The sequence below is a fragment of the Pteropus vampyrus genome, unplaced genomic scaffold (genome assembly GCF_000151845.1).
Source record: "Pteropus vampyrus isolate Shadow unplaced genomic scaffold, Pvam_2.0 Scaffold523, whole genome shotgun sequence".
Lineage (NCBI taxonomy): Eukaryota > Metazoa > Chordata > Mammalia > Chiroptera > Pteropodidae > Pteropus > Pteropus vampyrus.
Genome location: NW_011889304.1, coordinates 463,165 through 468,738, shown reverse-complemented (window position 1 = coordinate 468,738; position 5,574 = coordinate 463,165). Strand labels below are relative to the sequence as shown.

Genomic DNA, 5,574 nt, shown 5'->3' with positions numbered 1-5,574 from the left:
TTTAGGTGGCAGATTTCTTTTGCCTACTGTTATTTTTTTTCAGTTAAAAGATGGGGACAATGCTTTATTGACTTCGCTCCTATGAATGGGTAGCTATAGGTTCCCAGGACTAATCCTGAATTTCTAACCTTGTGAATGAAGTACTTCTCATAATTATATTTTATTACTGTTTTTTTCAGAATGAATTATTATCTAATGAGCAGTTCTAAAGGCTGATACTTGATACATTCACAAGGCTCTCCTCTCATATGAACTCAACATTAATACTGTTAACTAATGATAACTAATATTTATTCAGCATAGCTTTATGTAAAATATGACAGTCTTCACAAAAACTGTATTAGGTAGGTATAATTATTACTGCTTAAAAATAAGTAAACTGAGGAACAGAGAGGTTGCATAATTTGCCCATCGCTATATAGTCAGTAACTGGTGAAAATGAAAATAATGTTAAGTAAGGTATATGCCATGGCAAAAGGCATACTCACAAAATATTTTAACAGGGTTATTTTCTATTAAGAATTCTCAGAATTTAATACATATTGAATAGTAACAGAACACTTTTTACATTCATATTCGTATTTTTTCACCATAAGTTCTCTGATGCATAGTAAACAGTGAGTGTGAGGCAAAAAGAATTCCCACATTTATTACATTTTCTTCTGGTAAGAGTTGTCTGATGTTCCATAATGGAAGCGACACATGAAGGTTTTCTGACATTAATTATACTACATCAGGCATTATCTGAGTCAGGTGTGAAGTCCACATAAAGGCTTTCCTACATCTCTAACACTCAAGGCTGTCTAACCAGTATGGATTCTGTAGTGTTCAATGAGCTGTGAGCCAAGAATAAAAGCCTGCCCACATTCTCTACATTCATAAGGTTTGATCCCAGGATGAATTCTCTGATGTTCAGTAAGTTGTGAACTACGAATAAAGGCCATTCCACATTCCCTACATTGATAGGGTTTCTCACAAGTATGAATTCGCTGATGATGAGTCAGTTGTGAAACACGAATAAAGGCTTTCCCACATTCCTTGCATTCATAGGGTTTGTCACCTGTATGAATTCTTTGATGTTGAATAAGGTATGAACTACGACTAAAGGCCTTTCCACAGTCCTTACATTCATAGGGTCTGTCACCAGTATGAACTCTCTGATGTCGAGTAAGCTGTGCATGCTGTCTAAACGCCTTTCCACATTCCTTACATTCATAGGGTTTCTCCCCAGAATGAATTCTTTGATGTCGTGTAACTTCTGAGCTATGAATAAAGCCCTTTCCACATTCCTTACATTCATATGGTTTCTCACCAGTATGAATTCTCTGATGTACAGTTAGTTGTGAATGCTGCCTAAAGGCTTTCCCACATTCTTTACACTGATAGGGTCTAGCACCTGTATGAATTCTCCGATGAACAGTAAGTTGTGAGCCACGAATAAAAGCCTTTCCACAATCTTTACATACATAGGGTTTCTCACCCGTGTGAGTTCTTTGATGCAGAATCAGTTGTGAATGCTGTCTAAAGGTCTTTCCACATTGTTTACATTCATAAGGTTTGACACCAGTATGAAGTCTCTGATGTAGAGTAAGTTCTGAAGTACGACCAAAGGCCTTCCCACATTCCTTACAGTCATAAGGTTTCTCACCTGTATGAATTCTCTGATGTTGAACAAGGTGTGAGGCACGACTAAAAGCCTTCCCACATTCTTTACATTCAAAGGGTTTCTCACCAGTATGAGTTTTCTGATGTTGAATAAGGTGTGAGCCACGGCTAAAGGCTTTCCCACATTCATTACATTCAATCAGTTTCTTGCCAGTCTCATTGCTCTGATGTAGAGTGAGGGATGTATGATGCTCGAAAGTGGGTAAGTTTTCATATGTGATTTTCACTTGCTTGAAATAGCACTCCTGATTTACTTGTCTTTCAAACTGGGCTCTGTATTCCCAGTCTTCTGTAAAACTGGAGCCCTCAAAACTACAGCATTTCAGGCTTTCCATTAGCTCCCAACTGAATGATTCTACTTCAAAGATATCTTTTTGTGGAAATTTCTCACACCTGGACTCCAAGTCTGAAAAACATTAAAAAAAGTAAATACAGGCTGTTCTCTTGAGCGATAAAAATAAATTCTACAGTAGACTAGAAAGACAAAATGAAAATAATAACCATATAAGGTGAATGGCTTATCTAAGTGTCAGATATTGCTGGGCAATGTCTAAAAAGCACATGAAATCACAAATATGAGAGCTTATATGGTGCCTGAAGGGCAAGAAAATATATCAAGCCACGGGTTCCAGGAAACCTGTTAACAATGCAAATGACAGGAACCATTGCAGACAAAATCGAAACCTACGGAGGTAATGCCAACAAATGTGTGTGCATGCACTTGTGTATACGTACATATCTATATATTTTTAAAGTTATATGTATTTTAAATGAAATAAGATTCATGTCATATAAAATCTGCCATTTAACCATTTTAAACAATTCAGTAGTTTGCAATAAATTCCCCGTATCACGGAACCATAGCCACTATCTAGCTCTAAAACATTCTCGTCACCTCAAACAGAAATCCTGTGCTCTTTGAACAGTCATTCCCCATTTCTCTGGCCCCTGAAAATCACTAATGGCAGGGAACCACTAATTTTGTCTCTATGAATGCCTATTCTGGGAATTTCATATAAATAAGGCATCTATATTTTTAACACTTTCTACCATATGATGCTGATGCCAATCAAAATGAAAATCTCTATTTAAACTTTTTCACAGTCTTCCCACTGCACTTAGAATAAACTCTAAACACACTGCCATGGTTCACAGGCTCTTGGCAAAGCAGGCCCCTGACTGTCTTCACCGTCACATTGTCTCAACCAAGGCAGGGCATCTTCATATTGGGCACTCTCCCCTCTCCTTTCTACGTACCAACTGCAGGCCTCTTTTGAACATCTAGAACAAATCTAGGTCTTTCCCATCTTAGCCCTCTCATTAGGTTTTTCCAATTATCAAGAATCTTGTCCTGAGCTCTTGGTATGGATGCTTTTCTCATCCTTCAGGTCTCAGATAAAAACTTTCAAAAAAGTTTTCAGTCAGATAACTGATTCTCTCTCCCACATCTTATAACTCTTTTATCAATTGTAATTAGATTTTCATTTACTTATTATCTGTTGATCTGTTTGTTTTCTTGCTCCCAAATCCCCTCAAAGGCAGAAACAGCATCTTTTTCATTAGCCACTGTCACCAAAACCTGGCCTATAATTGGCTTTTAATAACAGATCGTTCGATGAATATCAGATTCTAGAGCTAGACCAATGGAACACAAATAGAAAGGCCAGAAATAGACTGTATTTTATATGGAAATTAAATTTATTATAAAGGTGATATCTCTAAGGGATAGTTTTTGTAATAATGTTGAGGTAACTGAATAGTCATTTGGAAAAAGCTAAAAGTGGATCCATACGTTATGTTGCCGTATACCAGAATAAACTCCAAATAGAGTTTTAATGTTAAAATAGAAACCATAAAAATACCTGAAGGAAACACAGTGCTGTTACCTTAAAAATAAGAAAGGCTTTTGAAGTGAGAGGCAACAAAATGTTTGAGATTAATAAGAATAGCTATTTGGGAATCATTAATTTAGGCAAAAGCCCAAATAATGCTTTAATTTAGCTGAAATAAATGCTTTGTTGCCTCTCATTTCAAAAGGCCTACTTATTATTTTTTAAAATTTATTTAAATTAGTTTCAAGTATACAGTAACATTGGTTAGACATCTATATAGTTTATAAAACGATCCCCCCAATTGCTCCCTCCCTCCCCGGCCCTCTACCTAACCATCATATTCCCTGTCGTGCTCCCCATCCACGTGACCAACTGTCAACTACTAATTTGTACTTCTTTAACCTTTCATCCCATTCACTCAGTCCCCTAATCCCCCTCCCCTCTGTCCGTCACCGAATTGTCCACTATATTTGTGAGTCTGTTTTTGATTAGTTTGCTCTTTTTGTTCCTTAGATTCCACATATAAGTGAAATCATATAGTGTTTATCTTTCTCTATCTGACTTATTTCACTCAGCATAATAACCTCTAGGTCTATTCATGTCATTACAAATGGTAGGATTTCATTTTTTTTAGTGGCTGAGTAATATTCCATTATAAATATGATCTATTTATTTTTTGTTAACATATCTGGTGTAGTCAAACAGGATCTTAAGTGGCCTCACCTTCATGGGCCAGCATCCCCTAGAACTGGCTATGGTAACTACGGAGCCACTTTTGTGGTCACATTGTTTAACTGGCTTAAAAAATTAAACACTTACATACATTAAAAAATATAAGAAAAACTAACCTAAATGCTTTTTAGTATCACCTGATCTAAAAAATATTTAACATTAAAACTGATTTAAGTTAGTTGGTTTAATTAAAACAGACATGTCTTTAAAAATTATTAACATTTAATATAAAAATTAATGTTTTCAATAAAAATGATATAAAGATATGTTTTTATTAAAAAATAACAATAATTTTGTCCTGGTTAGTTCAAAATTTTACATTATGTATTAAGCTAGTGAAAATTGTTTATACAGATATTCTTAAAAATTAAGCTTTAATATCAATGTTGTAATTACGTAAAGCTAAAACTTAATCTTACTTCTGTGCTAAAAAAAACCAAAAATTTCCTGTAGTATTGGTATGCTTAATAAGATTATAAAAAGACCCACAGACTTTGTTTCATTTAAATGATTTCCTGTGACCTTGGACTTAAAGAGAATTTTATGAATTTGACCTCAAAGGCAAGGGAAGTAAAAGCAAAAATAAATGAATGGGAGTACATTCTTCTGCTCAGCAGAAGAAACCGTCAACGAGATAAAGAGACAACCATCTCAATAGGAAAATATATTTGCAAGGAATGCCTCTGATAAAGGTCTAATATCCAAAATATACAAAGAACTCAGTCAACTCAATAACAACAAAAAAACAAATGATCCAATCAAAAAATGGGCTGAAGACCTAAACAGAAACTTCTCCCTAGAGGACATACAAATATATGAAAAGATGTTCAACATTGCTAGCTATTAGGGAAATGTAAATCAAAACCACAATGAGATATCATCTCACATCTGTTAGAATGGTTAAATCAACAGGACAAGTAATATCAAATGCTGGAGAGGATGCAGAGAAAAAGGAACCCTCATACACTGCTGGTGAGACTGCAAAATGGTACAGCCACTATGGAAAACAGTATGGAGTTTCCTCAAAAAACTAAGAATTGATCTACCATACAATCCAGCAATCCCTCTACTGGGTATTTACCCCAAAGACTTAAAAACTTATATCCAAAAAGATATTTGCACACCGATGTTCAGCAATGCTCAGTAGCATTACTCACAGTGGCCAGGACATGGAAGAAACCAAAGTGTCCTAAGATAGACAACTGGCTAAAGAAGCTGTGGTACCTGTATACAATGGAATATTACTCAGCCATAAGAAGAGATGAAAGAATGCCATTTGTGACAACATGGATAGACCTCGAGATAATCATGCTAAGCGAAATAAGCCAGACAGAAAATGTTGAAA

General features: G+C 35.4%; 1 protein-coding gene across 2 annotated transcripts in view; it reads right to left on the bottom strand.

Annotated features, from left to right (window-relative positions):
- Positions 1-274: 274 nt before the first annotated feature.
- ZNF565 (zinc finger protein 565) overlaps positions 275-5,574 on the bottom strand; it is a 24,163-nt gene continuing 18,863 nt past the window's right edge. For both annotated transcript variants that reach the window (XM_023525081.1, XM_011383541.2), the window contains exon 5: positions 275-2,071. In XM_023525081.1, the coding sequence (XP_023380849.1) occupies positions 804-2,071 (1,268 nt within the window). In that variant the 3' untranslated portion in view covers positions 275-803. The remainder of the gene's footprint in view (positions 2,072-5,574) is intronic.